The 23,265-nt window shown below is 43.2% G+C and overlaps 1 protein-coding gene across 12 annotated transcripts in view; it reads left to right on the top strand.

Annotated features, from left to right (window-relative positions):
• Window positions 1-23,265, top strand: part of VPS13D (vacuolar protein sorting 13 homolog D) — a 283,384-nt gene that overhangs the window by 179,850 nt on the left and 80,269 nt on the right. For all 12 annotated transcript variants that reach the window (XM_063785968.1, XM_001145053.7, XM_009448445.5 and 9 more), the window contains 2 exons: window positions 4,525-4,659; window positions 8,102-8,269. In XM_063785968.1, the coding sequence (XP_063642038.1) occupies window positions 4,525-4,659; window positions 8,102-8,269 (303 nt within the window). The remainder of the gene's footprint in view (window positions 1-4,524; window positions 4,660-8,101; window positions 8,270-23,265) is intronic.

Below are 23,265 nucleotides of genomic sequence, written 5' to 3'. Positions count from 1 at the left end.
AACTGGATGTTGGTATTTTTAGACAGAGAATTTAAAATACTATGAATGTATCTAAGAAGTTTACCAGAAAACTGTAATTTAAAAAAAAAAATTATCAAATAATAAGGGAAAATTATAGACCAGCACTTTTTCATGAATATAGAAGAAAGAAATCTGAACAAAATATTAGTAAATCAAAAACAGAAATATATAAGAAGGCTAATATAACCAAATTGGATTTTTTCCTGGAATGCACATTCAGTTTCACATTTGCAGATAAATTTGGTAATTTACCACATCAACATGATAAAATAGAATATGATTATTTAAAAATGCATAAAAGCTGTTTGACAAACTTTAACATCCATCTACAGTAAAAATTCAGCAAGCTAAAAATAGAAGATAACTGCTTTCATCTGTTTAGGTCTATCTGTTAAAAAGCTACAACAAACATCATACTAATTGGTGAGATAGTAAAAGCTTTTTCTTGAGATAAAGGAAAGATACCCATTATCACCACTTCTTTCACCGTTACACGGGAGTTCAGCCAGTAAAATAAGTCAAGGATGATCTTTTTGAAAAAGAAGTAAAAGGCATAGGAGCTGGAAAGGAAAATAAAAACTTCGTTATTTGTAGAAAACACGATCATTTACTAGAAAATCTAAAAGTATTTTCAGATAAGTTATTAGAATAAGTAAATTTAGTAAGGTCACTAGAGACAGTATAGAAAACAGTTGTATTTCTACACGTCAGCAATAATAACAGAGAAAAGAAAAATTTGGAGGCTATTAAGAAAACAGGTCTGGGTGTGGTGGCTTACACCTGTAATCCCAGCACTTTGGGAGGCCTAGGTGGGAGGATCACTTGAGCCCAGGAGTTCAGGACCAGCCTGGGCATCATAGGGAGACCCTGTCTCTACAAAAATGGAAGGAAGGAAGGAAGGAGGGAGGGATAGAGAGAAGGGGGAGGAGGAGAGAGAGATGAGAGGGAAGAGGAGGGAGGGAGGGAGGGAGAGAAAGAAAACATTAAATACTGTATCATTATCTATTATTGTGTAACAAATGACTCCAAATTGCAGTGGTTTAAAACAACCACCATCTTATTTGTTTACAATTCTGTGGGTTAATAATTTGGACTAGACCTAGCTGGGTGTTTCTTCTGCTGGTCTCACCAGTGGTTGTTCATATGGCTGCACTCACCTGGCAGTTAAACGCGATTAAATGGTATGAGATGACCTCAGTCCCATGTCCAGCGGATTGGTGCTGGCTGTCAGCAGAACCCCTTTCCACATGGTCTCCCATCTTCAAGGAAGCTACTCTCAGCTTCTTCACGTGGTGGAAGCATCAAAACAGGCAGTGCAGAAGCTCCAAGCTCTCTTGAGGCCCAGGCTCAAAGGTCACACATTATTATATCTCTCGCATCCTATTGGCTGAAGCAAATCACAAGGCTAGTGAAGATTCAGGTGGAGGGAACATAGACTTCACCACTTGACAGAAGATGCAAAGAATATGTGGTCATTTTAAATCTACCACAGTATCTAAGAATAAACCCAACCAAAGACGTATAAGACCTCTACACAGAAAACAATTAAACATTATTGTGAAAAATTAAAGACCCACATAGATGAAGGGACATACCATGCCAATAAGTTGGAAGATTCGGTGAAGTTGTCGTTGCTCCTCAAATTGATCTGTAGATTCAGTACAGTCCTGATGAAAATTCCAGCAGTTTTTTTGGAAGCAAATTGACAAGCTGATTCTAAAATTTCTCTGCAGTTGAAAAGCGCAAAGAGCAGCTAAGGTAACCCTGGAGAAAAAGCACAAAGTTGGGGAGAGCTTACACTATTCGATTTCAGAAATTATTACAAGACTACAGTAATTAAGACAGTGTGGCATTAGTAGAAAGCAAAGCAAAGTGAAACAGAAGAGAGAATCCAGAAATGGATGTATAATACCATCACGTGACTTTTGACAGCATTTATGCCATACTGCGGTAGTGGAACGGATGACCTTTTCAGTAAATATTACTTAGTTCAATATTTATCAGAAAAAAATGAATCTTGGCCACTCCCTCCTACCGTACATAAAAATAAATTCTAGGTGGAGCATAAATAAAATGTAGGTGTGAAGAGTAAAACAATAAAACTTGTATAAGTAAACATGGGAATATCTTTATGACCTTGGTGTAGACAAAAATTTCTTAACCAGGACACAGAAAGCTCTTACCATATAAGAAAATATTGATAAGGCAGATTTCCTTAAAATTAAGACTGTCTGATCATTAAAAGACACCATTTAAACAGTAGTAAGATAAGTCACAGAATGGAAGAAGATATTTGCAACACATCTGTTCAACAGAGGACTTGGTATACAGAATATATAAGAACTCCTACAAAGCAGTAAGAAATAAAAAACATGAACTCACTACAAAAATGAGCAAAATACTTCAATAAGCACTTCACAAAAAGATATCCAAATGGCTTATGCATTTAAAAGTTGCTTAATCTCACTTCTCAACTGAAAAGAGACTACGCTGAGGTACCATTACACACCCATCAGTTTATCTGTCAAAACTATGCTGAGATACCATTACACACTGTTCAGATTTTCTGGGTGTTTTTTGTTTGTTTGTTTGTTTGTTTTTGTTTTTGGTCGTTGTTTGTTTTAAGTGACAGGGTCAGCCACGGTAATCCCAGCACTTTGGGAGGCTGAGATGGGTGGATCACTTGAGGCCAGGAGTTGAGCAACAAAGTGAGACCCTGTCTCTCCAAAAAAAAAAAAAAAAAAAAAAAAATCAGCTGGGCATGGTGGTATGTACCTGTAGGGGGAGGCTGAGGCAGGAGGATCACTTGAGCCCAGGAGGTCCAGGCTGCAGTGAGCCAAGATCCCGCCACTGTACTCCAGCCTGGGCAACAGAGACTTTGTTTTCTGTTTTAGAGAAAGAAAGAGTGAGGCAGGGTCTTACTCTGTCACCCAGGCTAAGTACAGTGGCATGATCTCAGCTTAGTGTGGCCTTGACCTTCAAAGTCCAAGTGATCCTCCTCCTCCAGCCTCCTGAATGGCTGAGACTACAGGCGCACGCCACCATGCCCAGTTAATTTTTAAACTTTTTGTAGAGACAAGGTCTTACTTCTTCACCCAGGCTGGTCTTGAACTTCTGGCCTCAAGCGATCCTCCCACCTCAGCTTCCCAGAGTGCTGGGATTACAGGCATGAGCCACCACTCCTAGCCAGAATATCTTTTTTTTTTTTTTTAAACGATCTATACTAAGTGTTGATGAGGGTGTAGAATAGCAAGGGATCTTGTAGACTGCTGAATGGAGCATAAACTGGTTTGACCACTTTGGAAAACTGTTTGGCAGAATATATTAAGATTGTGCATGTACATTCTTTATGACCCAGTTCCACTCCCAGGTATATGTCCAAGAAAAATGCATAAATGTGCCCCAAAAGACATAGCTAGGCAGGGAGCAGTGGTTCACAGCTGTAATCGCAGCACTTTGGGATGCCAAGGCAGGCGGATTGCTTGAGCCCAGGTGTTTGAGACCAGCCTGGGCAACATGGTGAAAACCCTTCTCTACAAAAAATACAAAAATTAGCTGGGCATGGTAGTTTGCACATGTAGCCTCACCTGCTAAGGAGGCTGAGGTGGGAGGATCGCGTGAGCCCAGGAGGTCAAGGCCGCAGTGAGCTGTGATTGTGCCACTGCATTCCAGCCAGGACAACAGAGTGAGATCCTGTTATCTAGTCTGTCATAGACATGTCTAATGTTGTTTATAGCAGCATTATTCATAATAGCAAAAAGCCTGAAACAACCCAACTTTTGAACTTTTCATCAACAATGGTGGTTAAATACATTGTTTTATTCTTGCAATGGAGTATTTATATGGCAATGGACGTTAACAAACTACAGCTATATGCGACAATCTAGGAAACCCCCATATGTAATGTTGTCTATGAGAAGCCACCTACAACGAAGTGCATACTGATGATTCCATTTATATGCAGTTTAAAGCAGAAGAACTTACCTGTAGTGATAGATGTCATCACTGTGGTTGTCTTTGGGGAGGAAGGAGGAGGGAGTGGGAGCATGCTCATGGTGAGTGGGCTGCTTCCAAGATGGGGATAACAGTCTGCTTTCTGATCTGGTGGTGGTTACATTATTGTGTTCACTTTGGGAAAAATCATTTGGGTTTTGAACTATACATTTGATTAGTATACTTTTCTGTGTGTGTGGTATACATCAGTCAAAAAGTAAAACATGACAAACAGATACAAAACAGACTAAAAGGAATTATGACACAAACTGATAGTGTTTATTTCTGTGTGATATATGTGACTTGGGTGATATATGTCTGTCTATATATGTATTTTTCCCTAGTATTTTACTTTTATAGTTATAGGGAAAATCCTTATTTATAAACATCAAAACCTGACCCTCATTCGAAAGTTAACATGACTTGTAGCTTTAATGGAATCTAGAATTATAGTATCACAGAAGGCCATCATATGACTTAAGTATGTCATTTCCTTTCTTCCCTAATTAGGCCCTAAAAAGCACCTTGGGGTTTCCTTTGATACGGTTTGAAGACGCTGTGATTAATCTAGATCCATTCACTCGGGTACATCCCTATGAGACCAAGGAGTTCATCATCAATGATATCCTCAAACATTTCCAGGAGGTGAGGCTTGGAGAAGTACTCATTGGCTGGAGCATAAGCAGAATGTTTGTTTTAGTTGTTTGGGAATTTTGGTTACTAAGGCATTACTATTGAGAACCCAGTTAAACATTTCAACTCTGTTGTGTTACGGGTCAGGTCACTTCCCAAGAAGCCCGTATGTGTCATGAAAATCCTGAGATAGTACATTTGACCTATGAGCTGTTCGTTTCATCCCTCAGAGCTAGTCTGAGGGGTTCCTGCTAGATTAGTCATGACTCTTAATGGTTTAGTTGATGCTTTAATAATAACAAAATAATGTTTTTATTTACCAGGCATGGGCCTTCTTTCAGCAACTACACCCATGTTCTTAGAGTCTATGGGATCCTGCATTTGGGTTGAACTTGAAATTTTTTTTTTTTTAATTTATTTTTATTGATCATTCTTGGGTGTTTCTCACAGAGGGGGATTTGGCAGGATCATAGGACAATAGTGGAGGGAGGGTCAGCAGATAAACAAGTGAACAAAGGTCTCTGGTTTTCCTATGCAGAGGACCCTGCGGCCTTCCGTAGTGTTTGTGTCCCTGGGTACTTGAGATTAGGGAGTGGTGATGACTCTTAACTAGCATGCTGCCTTCAAGCATCTGTTTAACAAAGCACATCTTGCACCACCCTTAATCCATTTAACCCTGAGTGGACATAGCACATGTTTCAGAGAGCACAGAGTTGGGGGTAAGGTCACCGATCAACAGGATCACAAGGCAGAAGAATTTTTCCTAGTACAGAACAAAATGAAAAGTCTCCCGTGTCTACCTCCCTCTACACAGACATGGCAACCATCCGATCTCTCAATCTCTTCCCCGCCTTTCCCCCGCTTCTATTCCACAAAACCGCCATTGTCATCATGGCCCATTCCCAATGAGCTGCCGGGTACACCTCCCAGACGGGGCGGTGGCCGGGCAGAGGGGCTCCTCACTTCCCAGTAGGGGCGGCCGGGCAGAGGCGCCCCTCATCTCCCGGACCGGGCGGCTGGCCGGGCGGGGGGCTGACCCCCCCACCTCCCTCCCAGACGGGGCGGCTGGCCAGGCAGAGGGGCTCCTCACTTCCCAGTAGGGGCGGCCGGGCAGAGGCGCCCCTCACCTCCCAGACGGGGCGGCTGGCCGGGCAGGGGGCTGACCCCCCCCACCTCCCTCCCGGACAGGGCGGCTGGCCGGGTGGGGGGCTGACCCCCCCACCTCCCTCCCGGACAGGGCGGCTGTCCAGGCGGGGGGCTGACCCCCCCACCTCCCTCCCGGATGGGGCGGCTGGCCGGGCGGGGGGCTGACCCCCCCACCTCCTTCCCGGACCGGGCGGCTGGCCGGGCAGAGGGGCTCCTCACTTCCCAGTAGGGGCGGCCGGGCAGAGGCGCCCCTCACCTCCCGGACGGGGCGGCTGGCCGGGCAGGGGGGCTGACCCCCCCACCTCCCTCCTGGACGGGGTGGCTGGCCGGGCAGAGGGGCTCCTCACTTCCCAGTAGGGGCGGCCGGGCAGAGGCGCCCCTCACCTCCCGGATGGGGCGGCCGGCCGGGCGGCTGACCCCCCCACCTCCCTCCCGGACGGGGCGGCTGGCCAGGCGGGGGGCTGACCCCCCCACCTCCCTCCCGGACGGGGCGGCTGGCCGGGCGGGGGGCTGACCCCCCCCACCTCCCTCCCAGACGGGGCGGCTGGCCGGGCCGGGGGCTGACCCCCCCACCTCCCTCCCGGACGGGGTGGCTGGCCTGGTGGGGGCTGACCCCCACCTCCCTCCTGGATGGGGTGGCTGCCGGGCAGAGACGCTCCTCACTTCCCAGACGGGGTGGCTGCCGGGCGGAGGGGCTCCTCACTTCTCATATGGGGTGGTTGCCAGGCGGAGGGTCTCCTCACTTCTCAGACGGGGCGGCTGGGCAGAGACGCTCCTCACCTCCCAGACGGGGTCGCAGCCGGGTAGAGGCGCTCCTCACTTCCCAGACGGGGCGGCGGGGCAGAGGCGCTCCCCACATCTCAGACGATGGGCGGCTGGGCAGAGACGCTCCTCACTTCCCAGACGGGGTGGCGGCCGGGCAGAGGCTGCAATCTCGGCACTTTGGGAGGCCAAGGCAGGCGGCATGCTTCGCCGGGTGGTCAGAGCTATTCGCCCATAGTCCGTAGCCCAGAGCCGGGGCTGCTCGGCTCTCCGTCCCGGGGGGCCGGGGCCGGGCTGGAGGCGTGCGAGCCTCTCACCGCCGCCTCCCAGCCGATATTTATAGCGCTTGGGTGAAGGCGCTGAGCCCCTCGGGCACGGCCGTCAGCCCCTTCCCGGAGCAGTCCACCCGACGGTCGCCGTCGCAGCTGCAGGGCGCCGCGCAGAGAGGCAGCGCCGCGCCGCTGGGCCCGGCCGAGCCCGAACTTGAAATTTTTTAAATCACCGTGGACATTTTCCATTTTGTATTTATTATCCAGACTGCAAAGATCAAAAAGTAAAGGCAAGGCATATTCTTCAATGAATAGATAGGTCAAGATCGTATCAAATTTAGTAGCTTTCAAAGTTAAAATATATTTTATTCTCACTTCCTTTTCTCCATTCCCCGTTTCCTTTTTTGACTATCCTTATTGGTGATATTTCCACCTAACTAAGGAAAGTGATACAGCAGATATCACTGGAACCTGGGATCAGGCAATTGGAAGTACAGAAAGAGTGGAGGGGGGCAGTCATGGTGGCTCACACCTGTAATCCGAGTACTTGGTGGGAGGCCAAGGCAGGAGGATCACTTGAGCTCAGGAGTTCAAGACCAGCCTAGGCAACATATTGAGACCCCATCTCTACAAAATATAGAAAAAAAAGATTAGCTGGTTGTAGAGGTCTTGCCTGTAGTCCCAGCTACGGGAAGCTGAGGTAGGAGGACTGCTTGAGCCCAGGAGGTCAAGGCTGCAGTGAGCCACGGTGATGCCACCTCACCTCAGCCTGTGTGACTGAGACCCTGCATCAAAGAAAGAAAGAAACAGTGGAGGTTTGCTTGATAAGTCTCTCCATGCCTTCTTCAGGCCCCCCACCCACACCACAGCTTATGAGAGGAACTGTAAATCTACCTCTCTTCCTCACTTTCCTTTTATAATTCTCCTTGCTGGTGATTACTTCTCTATTTGTAGGCATGATGAAAAGGAGAGTATGATGTATATAGTAGCAAATACTCATAAGAATGCTTCCTGTTTCATAGCTATTTTTATTCTTCTAACTGGCTTGGAAGAGTATGTGTATTGGGATATGTGTATTGGGAGAAGCTTAGGTGGTGCTCCTGAAAGGACAGGAGATTATTTTGCAGTTGATGAAGATTAAAAGCTTTTAATCTCGTTACTTGTAGTAATGAGAATGGAGAACAAAATAGATTTCTAAGCTCTTCGCTTGGGACACTGGTATCTGCAAATATAAGTAGATGCTGATTGGACTTTTCTCTTCCTGTTCCATTTGGCAGGAACTCCTCAGCCAGGCAGCTCGAATCCTGGGATCAGTGGATTTTCTTGGCAATCCTATGGGGCTTTTGAATGATGTTTCTGAAGGGGTTACTGGACTGATAAAATATGGAAATGTCGGGGGCCTCATCAGAAATGTTACACACGGAGTATCAAACTCTGCTGCCAAGGTAAGGAAATAGAGGTGAAATTCCATTATAATTAACCTCACGAGTCTTCTACAGTACTACAATTTCTTTTATAGTTAATGGGCTGTGAGAAGTTATATTCATGGCTTTTGCTTCATTGCCCACATGCCTTGCCTTTTCCTCACCTCCAATCACCTGCCACCAGGTGCACTGAGTCCACCTCTGAAATACCTCTTCCTCCTTCCTCTCCATTGCCACTGCCTTAGTCCAGGCATTGCGTATCTCTTACCTGGGTCACTGCAATAGCCCCCAGCACCCTGGACCTTTCACGATGACCCCTACACCTTTCACTGTGCCACCAGAATGAACTCACTGGATGGTGCCATTCTCCTGCCTGAGATCTACCAGTTATTGCCCACAGTTTACAGGGAAAGTCCAAGCTGAAGTACAGCCTTCTATAATGACAACAACCTTTTAAGCCGCCTGAAACCAGCAGCAGATGGACAGTGATGTCATTCTCCAGTATCTTGCAGCTAGTTGACTGGTTTGTTCACTGACATCTTAATTCGTGGACATTTTCTTAGTTCACTCTGTATTTTCTGGCAGGAATTGATTATATGCGAAGCTGGAAAAGGTGAAGCGAGTTGAAGGTAGTTGCTATTTGACATACAGCCCTCCAAAGAGCTCTGCTTTTTTTCTCTTCCTTTCATCTCAACACACTTTTCTTGTAGAGACTGGCTTTTTCATGAATGAACTCATTTGGAGGAAACACCTGTACTCTCTGCTTATTTACTGTGGAGAGAGCATTTTTGTAGTGAGATCACAGGTGTACTTGCGCCACAGGGTGATATGACATAAAAGTAGCTTTACCAAAGAGATCTTTGTGGCACCGCGTAGAAATGTATCTTGAAGAGGAGGTAAGAGAGTCGAGTTGAATAGCATTTCTCTGTGGTACGGTGTTCTCGTTAATAATGTATGAAAGCTGAGAATTTATTCTTTTTTCCCCAAACTATTTTCTAGGGATGATAGATTGGTCAGATCAGTTCTGTAGGATTATCGAACCAGACCAAAGTGTACTGTTTGGCTTGTGGTTCAAAATAAGCAACAGTCTTTTCTTTTTCTTTTTTCTTTTTTTTCTTTTTCGAGACAGAGTCTTGGCCTGTCGCCCAGACTGGAGTGCAATGATGTGATCTCTGCTCACTACAACCTCTGCCTCCCGAGTTCAAGCAACTCTCCTGCCTCAGCCTCCCAAGTAGCTGGGATTACAGGTGCCTGGCACCACACCCCATTGATTTTTTGTATTTTTTAGTAGAGACGGAGTTTTGCCATTTGGCCAGGCTGGTCTCGAACTCCTGACCTCAAGTGATCCACCAACCTCGGCCTTCCAAAGTGCTGGGATTACAGGTGTGAGCCACTGTACCCAGACAGCAACAGTCTTTTAGAGAGACTTTCCCACTCATGGTTTGAAAGTGGTGAGACTCAGGTTCAAAGTCTGAACTAGCGTGTACTTTTCTGCCTTGAATCCTTTCTCACACTCCCATGTTCCCTTACCCCTCACGCATCATAAAACCTCATAGTGGTAACACAGATCCCTCACTCTTCTTGCTTTAGCTCTTGGACTTGATATAAATGAATGAACTTAAATATTTAGTTGTAAATGCCCAGTTAACATATTTTATTAAATTTTATTAACTTTATTGAATTCTAATTGACCTAAGAAAGTCTTCTTGGTTTTATAATTTCTTTGTTTTTGTACCCTGGGCTTTACCATAATTTTAAAAATGAAGATGCTTATGATTTAACAATAGGACTTCCTCAGTGTGGAATAGAAATGCACCTACTTCACAGGTTTATTGTGAGAACAAAATAAGGTATGACGTTACAAAAATTTTGAAAAATACAGAGTGAAGAAGATAAATAGGTCATTACTTTGACTGTAGTATTTGCATGGAGACTTGAGCCACCAGGAAGCCATTAGTGCTCTTGAAACGAAAACCAATCTATTATGAACTACAGAGAAGGAGGGTCTGGGACACTGAGAGTAGGAGAGTCAAACCCCATCAGGGCCAGTTTGACTCTTAGGAACCTCCATAGTTCACTGGGTTAAGAATGAAGAAGCTGTTCAAGTGCCTGTGACATCTCAACAGGAGAGACCTCCTAGGAGTTTCTCCAGGGTCTCCTGGCAACATCCTAGTGAAAGGATTGGCCCTTTATTCTCCTTGGTTTGTGGAAGTCTCGTTTGTTTCCTGGTTTTTCTGTTTTCCCTGAAAAACTGTTTTTGAAGCTTGAGGGTCAGCATGAGATTATAACTTAGGCAGAAAGAAAGGGCAGTGTCCTCCCTACCCCCACCCTCATCCTGGATCTATATGAAGGCCTGGGGGCAGTGATAATACATTTGATTGGGTATCATGCTTTGTATGTTGCCAGATTTATATAAGGGTATTGCTTTCCAGGGAACGAGTCCTCTGGTATGGGAACTTCCCTTCCCATGGGGTTGGGTTCCTTCATATAGTTGTCTTGCCTTTAATAAGCTACTAGTATTTGAGCCACAGGCTGCACCTGAGGGGATTGCTATGTAATTTACAGGCATAGATTGTGTATTAGTCCATTCTTGCTTTGCTCTAAAGAAATACCTGAGACTGGGTAATTTATAAGAAAAGAGGTTTAATTGACTCACGGTTGTGCAGGCTGTACAGGAGGCATGATGCCAGCATCTGCTTCTGGCGAAGTCTTAGGAAGCTTCCAATCATGGTGGAAGGTGAAGCAGGTGTCTCACGTGGCAGGAGTGGGAGCAAGGGAAAGAAGGGGGAGGTGCTACATACTTTTAAACAGCCAGATCTCATGAGAACTTGCTCAATATCATGAACACCAAGGGGATGGTACTAATCCATTCATAAGAAATCCCCCCTTGTAATCCACATACCTCCCACCAGGTCCCAGCTCCAACATTGGGGATTATAATTCAACATGAGATTTGAGGGACAAACACCATACTATATCACATTGCTTAACATCAGGGATACATTTTGAGAATCATTTTACTAGGTGATTTCATTGCTGTGCGAACATCATAGAGTATACTTACACAAACCTAGATGGAATACAGCCTATTCCACACCTCGGCTATCTGGATAGCCTATTGCTCCTAGGCTGCAAAACTGTACAGCATGTTAAAGATATCTAAACCTAGAAAAGGTAGAGTAAAAGTATGGTATTATAATCTTATGGGTGGATTGTCGTATATGCAGCCCGTAGTTGACCAAAATGTTATTTGGCACATGACTGTATTTTGATACCAGCAATCTTAGGTGTCTATAGAGATGTAAAAACTAGTTATATCTCTAAGATGAGAAAGCAAATAAACACAAAATGACCACTTCTTATAGGAAATGGTAGATCTAAATGGGTCTATCCGTTGAATACCCATTCAGGTCATCTGTGATTCTGCACGTATGTGGTTGGACTAAAGATGTGCATTTTCTTGTAGTTTTGTGGGTTGAAATCAACCTTTAAAGTTGTTTTAGGGGAATGTTTTGTTTGTTTCTCTGTGTACACCAGAGGAGTTTGAGGAAGTACAAATGACCACAAGAGTCAACTGTTGGCCTGTGTCAGTTATTGCTTTAAAGAGTGCCTGAGTTCCAGTGATTAAAAAAGGGTCAGAGGGGACAGAACTGCACCTCACTGAGCCCCTGCCAGTGCACTGCACTTTACTGCAAAGACCAGAGGGCTTTAGCCTGGTTGAATGGGCTTTGAGTGTAGTGGAGAAGTTCATAAACCTCTTAAATTAATTGTAAATATTGTATAAATGTGCATTTTTCTGGGATGAGGGTCCAATGTTTCTTTTGTATCCTCAGGGAGAGATTCTTGCCTCCAAAGATTGTAAGCCATTATTATAGACATAGGTTTGTACATTGAGGGGAGCTTGGGGCTGGTAGTCAGGATTGCGAGCACTTTAATTGTATTTCTACCTTTAAATAATCTTTTCCTCTGTTAAGAGATTTGTTTTTAACATTTATGAAAAGATGATGGTAACTCCCCCTGTCACACTGGCCTGAGGAGCAAAAGAGATGAAGTATATGAAACCCAGTGAGGAGTTAAAAGGAATTCATTCTGTCACATAAGAAGATAATAATAGACCTGTAGGGTTTAGTCATCTGTGGATAGATGCACAAATTTTAAATTTCAGGTCTATAGTGTATCCACTTGTGGAATTTCTCATTTCTTTTTTCTCCCCCCAGAGCGTTCCTGCAAAAGAAACGTCTCATTTCATCTCTGTTGTTTAATTTATTTAATACTGGCTTCAAGGAAATATAAGTAGGAAATAACCTATGCCCTTTTATCTCAGTTATTTCTCTTTGCCTTTCTTTCTCATCTCCCAATGCTAGAAATCAGCATATGGATTCAAATGTAAGATTTAAGTCTTAGCCACCAAATTGTGAGCATCTAACCCATGACTCCCCTGCCTGGGTCTTGGCAAGATGACTCTAGCCCTTAGCAGAACTTCAAAGATCTGATCCCATTCCTGAGGTCATGGCAAGGCAATCGCTTCTGGAAGGACTTCTCTGAATGTGATTTATTTAAGAAAATGACAGCATTTCATATTCCAAACCCATGTCAGAGGAGAAAGTTTCTTTCTGCAGCATGAGTTGCAAAAAGTATACTTTCTTCTAGTTGTGTGTCATGTGAAGAATATCTGCAAGACACTCTAACGTCTTTTAAAGGCAGAGAACTGGGAGGGCCCCCTATTGATGAAATTTCCTCTCTTATAGACTCTAGCTTCATTTTTACCTTCATTCTTGTGTGATATTTTCACATACATAGCTATCCTCAACAAAATAAATAAAGTACTTCTTAAATTAACAAAATCTCAGATATTAACAATAGAGCAAATGATCCCACTGTCTTTTCTGCCCCTGTAGAAACTGTGTTTGCTCTGCACCGTTGTTATCTGGTCTTCCTAAGGGAAGAAAGCCAACAGCATACTTAATTTCTTCCAGCAAAGGAGAGAAGCACTTTCAGTCATCACTAATGAAACCTCTGCTCATTCTGTCCTATTTTCCATCCCCCTTTTTTTGAGACAGTCTCACTCACTCTATCGCCCAGGCTGGAGTGCAGTGGTGCAACCTCGGCTCACTGAACTCTCTACCCTCCTGGGTTCAAGCGATCCTCCCACCTCAGCCTCCAGAGTAGCAGAGATTACAAGGATTACAAGCATGTGCCACCATGCTCGACTAATTTGTATTTTTAGTAGAGACGGGGTTTCACCATGTTGGCCAGGCTGGTCTTGAACTCCTGACCTCAAGTGATCTGCCCTCCTTGGCCTCCCAAAGTGCTGAGATTACACACTTGAGCCAGTGCGCCCAGCCTCATCCCCTTCAGTATGTCTTTATCAAGTCAATATAGGATGCTTTTGATTCTGGGTACCTTTTTGATCCCATGTTTGTTTTGATTCTGTGTTTATGAATACAGATATTTTCATAATTTGTCGTGTTCTTAACAAATTATTTTCATAGTGGTTATTTGCTATTCATGTAAATTAGAATTCATTGTTCATTGTTTGCTACATGTTAATTTTACTAATAACTTTTATAGTTGTATGGTAGTTTTCTATTTTTCTCTTTTGCTTTGTGGTATTTATTTCTACCAGGCCCAAATTTCCCAGCTCAAATTCTGCAGATCAAATTTTTGTCAAGGAGATGTGAGTTTTCTGCCAGTTTTTAGTTAATGCATTTTATTCTATGTTGTTTTAGCCATTGTTTCATTGTCTTAAATCAGTTTTGTTTTTTATGAATTTGACAAAGATCTAATTTTTTAGATGATTTCTTGGTGCAAACAGCATTAGTAGGAAAAGGTGTAGGAACAGGGTTGAAACACTGCACTTCATTGTGGAATACATACTAATGTATAAACATTTGTTGAGCACCTCCTGTTGGTTAGGCTTGGTGAGAGACCCTTTATATACATTGTCTTCTGTATGTTAAGCTCTATTCTGCCAATCAGGAAACTGGGAGTTAGAAAAGTTAAGTCTTCAAGGTCACACAGCTAGAGGTGACAGGGGTGGATCTGAATCCAAGTCCAGCTAATTTTGAAGGTCTTTTTTTTTTTTTTTCTTACAGGATGTTTTTCCTTTGTGTTTGTAAGGCATTCTTCTAGGCACTGCAGAGAATATGAAACATTAATTACTGCTGACTTCCCACCAGAAGCCTCTTATTTGATGTCACTGTGTAGCTGGTCAGTGACCACTATCGTAGCATTCTTGGCACAAAGCAGGCCCTCAGGAAGTGCTGGTGCCCACCGTCATTCTCGTGTTAGGTTGTTTGTGGCTGTCACCGTCTTCTTTATAGGCAATGAGAACCTTGGCAATTGCAACCATGGTTTTACTCATGTGATATCATTTGATCATCAGAATTACCTGGTCAGTAGCTAGATGGGCATTTTTAGCCCCATTATGTAAATGAAGAAACTGAGGCCCAGATTGGTCAGGTGACTTTCCCAAGATCAGCCAGATTACTACAGAGCTGAGACCTGGCTCTTCTGTACTGGCATCTCAGTTCTCATTTTTAATTAGACTTTTGAGATATCACTTAACTACAAGATTTATTCTAGACATGCCTCTATATGTTAAACAAATAAACCAAAAAAATAAAATAAAAAGCAAACCAAACAAAAAGCCCTACCTAGTCCCACAGTGAACTTTGATAACTTTTAGGAAAACTGTCTGAAGATAAATACAAGCAAGTTGAGACCGAGAAAACGAGAAATTCAGACAGTTCAGATAGTTCAGTAGAAAATCTAGCTAGGACTTTAAATACCATTTTGTTCCATTTCTTTGGTTTCTGTTTGGGACAGCAGTGTGGAGGAGCTGCTTCTCTTCGAAGCAAACCTTTCACCAGCCTTTTGTCCCAGGACACCAGATTTGGTGCCTAGCCATGATCCAGTGGAAACTGACTTTCCTGTCCCTGCACAGAGACTCTCAGCCAGCCCCTGCCATCAGCCAGCCTTCTGTCATATATACTATGACCTTGTTGAGGAGAGAGGGGCCCATCTGCCTTTTGTTTAAGAAACAGCATTTTTTGTTGTTGTTTACTTTGCAGTCACTGTATTTATAAGGCTCAAACAAAACTAAGAGCAATGTTTATTCAAGGTGAAAATTTTATCTTTGCACAAAAGAATGCACTGAGTGAGTCCCTGCATGGATTCTGAAGGCGAAAAGGCAATTTATGACTTGTATCTGTTTTTGTCATTATGTATGACTGCTCCATTTTATAGTTGAGCTGATTATCCCCATAATAGCTTTTCCATGTACCTATAAGCAAGTAATAGGTGAATGCCTTCTCATAAGCATTGGGGTTTTAGTGTATTTAAGTTGGCACAAAACTTCAGGGTAAATGAAATTCACTTCAGACAGTGATCTTTCCCTTAGAGAATGTAAGGCTTTCTATTTTCAAAAAGACTTTGATCCTAAATAAGTCACCCGAGGGATTTCTTTTCCAGCCAAGAGGAGGTACCTTCGAGTTGTTGTACATAGGGAAATGGCTCAAATTTTTGGCATCAGAATTTTTGTTTTATTTTCCTCTGATAATTTTCAGTACTAAAATCATTCCCTTAGTCTGAGCTCTTTTTGGTTAGAAGCAAATTTTAGATGCTGAATGACTCACCCTAACTTGGGCAACTGTCAACCATCTTGGGGGATCTGATAAAAGTGTATTTGTGGGGGCCGGGGTAGAGTGGTGTCATGAGAACTGCAAGTGACCAAAATTCACGGGCAGTCCCCGTGTACCTCACTGAGCAGCCTCGCGCATGAAGGAGCCAGGTGAGCAGAGTTTGCTCATGAAGGAGCCAGGTGAGCAGGGTTTAGCTTTCCCCCTTTTCCACCCTAATCAGGTAGCTCAGTAGCCAGAAGTGACAGAGCAGGGAATGAGTGATGCCACTATTGATGTCCTGTTTTTGAAACAGAAAGAAAAAGTTCAAAACTTCTTCATTTCCTAATGGTAGTTCAGTTAAGAGCAAGCTTCTTCAGATTTCTTTTTTTTTAGGCCTGAACATGTCATATTTGAGAGGAATTCACTTGATCTTCCAAAACTGGAGCCTGTGTGGTAGAAAAGTATGTTCAGTTGCAAAGTTGAAAAGACAGAAAATATTTGTGTCCCCCAAAAGTAGTGGTTTTCTACCCTAGTGTAAACATGGTTTATAAAGGAATCATGTGTTCAAGCTTTCTTAGGTTGGCTGGTGACCCTTGGCATTGTGGTTATGCATCCCTTTTCTGTGATTCAGTATTCTTCACATCAGTCTTTGGCCTTTCTTGAAAAATTGTGACAAACTTTAAGTGAGATAAAATTTTCAAGACACTCACTCTGTTTGGAAGGTTCTTTCTAATTTTTTAAAAAATTTCTTTCTCCCTTATAATTGTTCTTTCTAAAAGTCTGTCTCCATCTTGAAGAAAAGCTGAATCAAAGTTTATTCTTAGGAGAAAGAGGGAATGTCTTGGTCAATATCACGCTTAAAAATCAGAAAGCAGGCCGGGCATGGTGGCTGACACCTGTAATCCCAGCACTTTGGGAAGCCGAGGCAGGTGGGTCACCTGAGGTCAGGAATTCGAGACCAGCATGACCCAACATGGTGAAACCCCACCTGTACTATAAATACAAAAATTTAGCTAAGCGTGGTGGCGCATGCCTGTAATCCCAGCTATTCAGGAGGCTGAAACAGGAGAATCGCTTGAACCCAGGAGGCGGAGGTTGCAGTGAGCTGAGATTGTGCCACTGCACTCCAGCCTGGGTGACAGAACAATGTTGTTTCTGTCTTAAAAAAAAAAAAAAAATCAGCGATGTGAAGAGTGTAGCCATCATTTATTAACTCCTACATGTCGAATATGGGCCTAGGATCTTTCCCTATGCTCTCTCATGTAACTTTCACATATACCCAATAGGAAGGAAGGAAGGAAGGGAGGAAGAGAGGGAGGGAGGGAGGGAAGGAGGATTAAGCCCATTTTACAGATGAGAAAAATTAGACTCAGACTCTTCAGGAACCTTGATTGAAATTTAATAATGACTCATTGGAGCTAGAAGTTTTCGAAAAAAATTAATTTGGGAGGCAGCCTCTATTTTTCCTCCACACAATGCAACTTCTCAGGTATAATCTTTTACCAAACTCAAAACGTTATAGAAGCAAAACCATGAGCCGTTGGAAACAACATTACTTAAAAGTAAAGCTCAAGCAGTCTTCCATTCATTCCCAACTTTAACACCTCTGTGTTGGGCCTTGGAATTTTCCAACTGTAATTTCTAAGCTTTCCGAATTAATCTTTACTATCTGGAAATCTCTAGTCTAGTGTAAAAGGGTTGAAATGAGAGAAGAGGATTGGGAGATTTTTCTTCATTCAAATAGAAAATGTATGACTCAAAAGCATTTGAGTAAGCTGACGAAGCTGATGTTCCTGTTCCAAGATTTATTCAAATTTAAATCATGTGGGATGTGCAGTCCCCAGGCCTTTCCTCCTGCCTGGCCCGGGAAGCAGAGCAGAGCTTTGGACCACTTTGGTATGAGCTGACAGTGAGCTTCAGATCACTTTCCTGATGACTGTCTGCCTCTAAATGCTATGTGTTAAGTTGTAATTTCTTTAAGCCATTTCTGAACTTCACTCCTTTAAGCATTTCTAAACAACTAGGATATCATTTTAAAATAATAGTGTTTAATTTTCAGGGCAGAGTACCCAGAATTAGGGAGAGTTGTGCATTCCCACTAACAATTACAGGCAGAAAATAAACTCATTGTCCCCAATAGTCCTTTTCTTTCCTTACCCTTTTCCCCTTAGTTTGTCCTATAGCTTTTCAAATTTTGTAGATTTTTTGTCTCTCAGTTCTGCTAACAGATTGGCTTTCAGATGCTTAGTGACACCATTGCTTGAATTAAGAAGCCAGAGGGAGAATGTTGGGGAGAGTGTGTTATTCCTGAGAGTTTTAAATTTAGTTCTGCAGCCGGGCACAGTGGTTCACACCTGCAATCCCAGCACCTTGGGAGGCTGAGGCAGGTGGATCGCCTGAGGTCAGGAGTTTGAGACCAGCCTGGCTAACATGGTGAAACCTCGTCTCTACTAAAAATAAAAAAATTAGCTGGGTGTGGTGGCAGGCGCCTGTAATCCCAGCTACTCGGGAGGCTGAGGCAGGAGAATTGCTTGAACCTGGGAGGTGGAGGTTGCAGTGAGCCAAGATCACGCCATTGCACTCCAGCCTAGGCGACAAGAGTGAGACTTTGTCTCAAGAAATAAATAAATAAATAAATTTAGTTCTGTTGAACTGAACTATGGTTTGCTTCTTGGAGGAATGGAACAATATGATTTAGAGTTTCATCATTCCTTATTGGAAGAATAATAATACCACTTTATATTTGTCTCGATTTTTAGTTGTTGGTAAAGCATTTAGATAGCTTTGATCCTTTCTATAAGCCTAAAACTAGGTAAATGGTATTATTATTGTCATTATTTTATTATTATTATTATCACTCCTGTTACCATTTTATGGATGAAGAAACAGAGACCCAGTGGAAGTAAATAATTTTGCTTAAGATGGCCAAACAAAAAGTGGTAGAGCTTTTGCACTTCTTCCTAGCTCCCCTGACTCCTGGAACATTGCTGGACAGCACAGTCAGCCCTCCATATCTGTGGGTTCTGTATTCATGAATTTAACCAACCACAGATCAAAACCGAAAAAAAAAAGGATAGTTGTGTCTGTACTGAACATGTACATGTTTTCTTCCTTGTCATTATTCCCTAAAGCATACAGAATAACAGCTATTTACATAGCATTTACATGGTAAAGTAATGTGTTATAAGTAATCTAGTGATGATTTATATACAGGAAGTTGTGTGTAGGTTGTATACAAATACCACACTATTTTATATCAGGGACTTCAGCATCTGTGGATGGATGGTGTCTTCTGCATGTCCAGGAACCAGTCCCCAATGGATACTGAGGGACAGCTGTACTTCTTAACCTGATACTGCAGGTTAAGATTCACAACATCGTCTCCATATTATAGTTGGGTTTTCCAATGCCAGTGTTGTCTGTGAGCCTTGTTAGCCTCTCCTTCCCTGCAGAATGAGTTTCAGAGAACAGAGGTGGAGAAAAATGTATCTTTCCCTCTTAGAGGCTTGTTGCACTGTTCATTAACCATGCTGCTATTTTTATGAGGCATTTCAGAGTCATATATCTGAGAGTTCACAAAGAAACAATGTATGACAAGAATAATTCTTGTAGCAGTTTTTGTGAAGCGGAGGATGGTAGGGAGAAAATTTAAGCTTATGTCAGGACATTACATTAAGTAATTTCTACAGTGTTGGGGATGAGGGAGAATCCCCCCTAAGAGGAAAAGGAAGATACTTCTAGAAGCGGGTGAGAGTCTGGCTTTTCCTTGGCTTTCCTCATAGCCACATGATGGCATGTCCTGCCTGACTTGGAAGGGAGGCCTCAGCATGTCCTGAAGTAGTGATGTGGAGGCGCAGTTGGACCCTGGATACAGGCACAGGCATATCACACTCACCTCCAGCAGGCAAGGGGGAATTACAGCTTCGCTTTTCCTTTTCTATTACACACCAGTGGGGAAGCCCTCCAGTGCCATTCCTAAGAACAAGGATGTTTTCTAGTTAGGCACATAAGGATGATCAAGATAAGCTCAAAAACTAGGAGCCACATTGGAGAAGTCAGGTTTAAAGTGTGCAGAGAACATGACAGAGAGTGGACTGTGCGCCATTTGTCCAGTCATGCTTGTGCTGTCCTCCCCTTGCGCTTGTACTCAGTCTTGCCTCTGATTGGGGTCCCCTTCTCTGTTTCTGGCCAGAGGCTCCAAGTCTGTAAGGCCCAGCCCACGTGCCATGTTAAGAATGTGATCTCTCCCCACTGTGAGTTCCCATGGCCCCGTGTGCTTCCATTACAGCAGGCACCAGATTTTACCTTGAATTGTAACCATTTGTGCACACATCTCTGATATCCGTCAACATTTCTCACATCACCAATTAGGTGCTGGGCGCTGTGAAAGAACGTTAGAAAGGAAGACTTAGAAAATGTTTTCTTCCTTTTGTGAGGATGTGGAACAGGTAAGGCAGAGAAGGAGTAAGTAATGATAATCCAGAGGAAATAAGTATTGCAGTGGGGTCTGTGCAAACTGCACAGTTCCATGAGAGAAGTGCTGTGGGGCCAGGGGTAAGAACACTTGATTGTGTTCCTCAAGGATGAGATTGGCTGGAGACAAAAGATGGAATGCAACAGTCTGTATTTATTTGCATCCCAGAGTAGACCCTGTGGAGGGGGCCAGGATTTTATCTGACAACTTTTTTTTTTTTTTTTTTTTTGCCAGTCTCCCCTCTAGCCATAAATAGTTATTGTAAGGAAAATTAAAGTGATCCAGGTTGTATCCATGTGGGCTGTCTTTTATCTGGCATAGCATTTTTCACATGCTGTACATTCAATGAATGTGTTATTGTCTAGCTATTTTCTGTTTTTTATGGAAACAAACAAACCTTTTTTTTTTTCTTTTTGAGATGGAGTTTCACTCTTGTCCCCCAGGCTGGAGTGCAGTGGTGTGATTTCAGCCGACTGCAACCTCTGCCGCCTAGGTTCAAGTGATTCTCCTGCCTCAGCCTCCCAAGTAGCTGGGATTACAGGCACCCACCACCATGCCAGGCTAATTTTTACAGTTTTAGTAGAGATGGGGTTTTGCCATGTTGGCCAGCTTGTCTCAAACTGTTGACCTCAGCTGATCCACCCACCTCGGCCTCCCAAATTGCTGGCATTACAGGCGTGAGCCACTGCACTTAGCCCATACAAACTTTTTAAAAGTTTATTTACAAGTTTCCCCCCAAACATATCTGTAAGCTGCTGAATAGCCAAAATCGTACTATAGCAATATAGACAGGAAAAGGACATTGACTTTTAGGATCCTCTTTCTTCTCCTCCCTTCCCCATGCCTCAGGTCTAGCACAGCACTGGGGCACAGCAAGCGCTTAGCAGATACTGACCTGGCTCTGATGAAGCCAGGTGGGCACTATTGATTGGACCCAGGCTTGGCTTAAGGTAGCAGGAAGCTGGTTTAGAGGAAGGAGAAGAAAACCTAGTCCCTTTTAATCTAATGAATTAAAATAATATTTATGGGAAATATTTGCTTTATTCGAGGAAAATGTTTGAAGTAAACATTTCCTGCAAGCTATTGAATTTATATAATAAAACATTGGTTTGGAAACCTTAATTGTTTTCACTGAAATGAAAATTAAGCAGAACATGCTTCCCAAAACAGTCCCTTGTCTCAGTTTTGTTGCCATCATAATGTTCAAAGCAGGATATTGTGGCCATTGAGGTAATTTTCTCTTTATTGGTAACTTGGAAATGAGCAAGGATCATGCCAAAGTTAGTTATAAAAGAGGAGGCACTCATGGCTCCTTGTAGTTTTATGGCAATTCAACCTTTGTAGCATCCTCCTGTTACTATTTGATCTTCACAAACTTATGCATTAAAGAGTCAAGTTTATCCCCATTTGACGGATAAAGAAATTGAGTCACAGTGAAGGTAATTAACTTCTGGAGGGTCAAACAGGGAGTTTGTGGAAGAGGACCAGGCTCTTTACAGCCCCAAGCTCTTTTCCAAAGACCATACTGCTGCTCTAGAAAGCACTCTTTCCTCCTTCAGGAATTAAAGCACTTTCATGTCTGTGAGATAATTTAACCTTGCAACATCCCAGTGGGGCCAGCAGGTTAGGTATGATTATCATTTCCCTTCCAGTGATGGGAAATTAAGTTACACAGGTTAAATGGTTTTGCCAAGACCGTACAGTCAGTGTTGGAACCAGGGGATGGTGCCCAGGCTTCACAAACTCTGAGCCCACTCTTTTCCTACCACACTAAGCCTTCTCAGAGGAGAGCCAGAGGAGCTTCTGATGCCGTGAAGACAGCTGTGAAACATCTTGCTTCCAAGAGGGCCTTGCTTTCCTAGCACCCACGCCAGATTGTGTGAATTCTTGGTTCTACAGTCTCAGCGAGTCATGCAAATCTCCAGTCCTACGATCACTAAGAAACAAAGCAAAAGGGGGCAAAGCCAGATAGATTTTACCAGCCTGTTTGGATTTTGTGTCCAGTAGAATTAGCAAGTGAAAGTTGTAGGATTGCTACAGAAGAGTTGCTTAGAAATCAATTAACGTGACAAACTGAGGTGCCTCAACAAATAAATTATATGGAGAGATAAAAGTTCTTAGGACTAAACACAGGAAGAATTTGCCACTTGTTTCTCTGTAAAAGGTAAAAACATAACAGTGAACTGTGTCTAACTTATGTTAAAAAATTGAATTTGGTGAGAAGCCTAGTTTGAATAATATTTCATATGATAATTTAAACTCTCTAACTTTTGCCTATTTAACCCCATCTTGTATTCTTCCTAAGAGATGTGTCAACACTAAAACTTTTCTTAGTTATTCCAGCTGAATATGGCAAAGCTACAATAGCTTTTCCCAGATGCAGACTCTTAACACAATCGCTGATATTCAGTAGAAACTCTTTGGATAGCAGATTTGGGAAAGAACCTTAAGGCCAGCCTTTAGCCCTCTCAAATTATAGGTAGAGAAACTGAGACCCTGTAAGGTTCTCACAGCTAATTAGTCACAGGGCTAGCCCTCAAACCCAGGCTTTCTGGCTACAGATCTAGTATGATTGTTGAGACTGGGCCGGCAGCTTGTGGGCACCTGCTTGGTAGCAGTGAGAGGGAGAAAAGTAGTAGGGTGTAAGCCTTGCCTACTGTATATCTTCTCAGCGTTCTTTATTTTTTATCCATTTGTGTGTCTGTCTCCCATACTATACTGAGTTCCATGAGCACAAGGGACTAAGTCATACTCGTCTTGGTATCTTTAACCCTAAGCACTTAGCCTGCGATCTAGGAAGCCCTCAAGGGTATGTTGCACTGAACCAGTCTGTTCTGTGTCAAGGTCAACTTACCGGAAGGGGCTGCAGGTAGTACAGCTCCTTAAAGCACCTTCTATTACTAGTCCTTCAGCAGAATCTT

Source organism: Pan troglodytes, chromosome 1 (assembly GCF_028858775.2).
Source record: "Pan troglodytes isolate AG18354 chromosome 1, NHGRI_mPanTro3-v2.0_pri, whole genome shotgun sequence".
In the NCBI taxonomy this organism is placed as follows: Eukaryota; Metazoa; Chordata; class Mammalia; order Primates; family Hominidae; genus Pan; species Pan troglodytes.
This window is presented reverse-complemented; position numbering and strand designations above follow the sequence as displayed.